Source organism: Morone saxatilis, unplaced genomic scaffold (assembly GCF_004916995.1).
Source record: "Morone saxatilis isolate NCDOM2014 unplaced genomic scaffold, NCSU_SB_2.0 Contig23, whole genome shotgun sequence".
Taxonomy (NCBI): Eukaryota; Metazoa; Chordata; class Actinopteri; family Moronidae; genus Morone; species Morone saxatilis.
In genome coordinates, this window is record NW_023339796.1 from 19678622 (window position 1) to 19679637 (window position 1016).

At 46.0% G+C, this 1016-nt stretch overlaps 1 protein-coding gene across 1 annotated transcript in view; it reads left to right on the forward strand.

Moving 5' to 3' along the window:
- Positions 1-207: 207 nt before the first annotated feature.
- The window catches only part of carmil3 (capping protein regulator and myosin 1 linker 3), a gene marked incomplete at its 5' end in the record, with an annotated part of 67608 nt that continues 66799 nt past the window's right edge, over positions 208-1016 (forward strand). Inside the window, 1 exon segment of the mRNA XM_035670839.1 lies at positions 208-302. Coding sequence (XP_035526732.1) covers positions 208-302 — 95 coding nt within the window.

Consider the following 1016-nt stretch of genomic DNA (forward strand, 5'->3'; position numbering starts at 1 on the left):
AGCATCCCTAATCTTTCTCTCCTCATTTATTCAGGCTTTTTCTTTTCATTCATCACCCAGCTGTATATTTGAATTCATTGATTTGCCTCTTAAAAGCTTTTTACAGTGTTTCTGAGTGCAACTCATGGCCAGCGCTTTTCATTCTGTCTTACATTATGTAATTAGCTCTCCTGTTTTACCCTTTTTTCCCTTTGCCCTTCTCTCTAGAGAGCATCAGGAAGGTGCTGGACAAGCAGGCCATTAAGTTTGTGCGAGCCATTAAGCAAGACACCAGGAGCGGCAAAACAGAGGACAGGATTCTGGTGAGACACCAACACACCCAGCCTCCCCCTGTCTGCTGTCACACCAGGTCGCCTGAAAGAGCTATTCCCTCTTAAAGTGGAAATGTCTTTACGTGTGAGCTGTTGAATATGGAACGAAATGGCACTGACTCCTTACAGACAAAACTGAAATCGGTGGAAGTTAATTGTGGCAAATTGAAAGAGCCATAAGAAGTCCCAGATTACGCATCCCGAGACACACAGCAGACGCGTCGAAAATCAGGCTTAGGACAGATGCTGCCTAAGCAGAGCAAAGTGGACACCATGCCATGGCCTACTGAATCCATCCTCAGAGTTTATTAGATGTGGCAGGATGGCCTTAATGCCACAGGCAGAAGTGTGTGTGTGTGTGTGTGTGTGTGTGTGTGTGTTTGTAAGCCTGACATGGTGTACACGGGCATCGTGTATTGTTTTTTTTTCTGAAGAAGCTTGTGTGAGTGTATGCCAGAGGGTGTGTGGGCAGCCTGCGATGTGTTAAAGGAGCTTGCACGAGCCAAGGCCACCTCTGTTATTGAGAAATTGTCAACTAGTCAGCCACATTAGTGAGTGATCAGTTACTCACACAGCAGTTGCTATGAGCGAGAGCGAGCTCTGTTCCTCCCCCGAGGACGACAAAAAAGACAAGCTGATAAGCACATCAAAACTATTAATCAGTACTTCTCTCAGCTTTCTGTCTCTGCTATGATTCCTCTACCC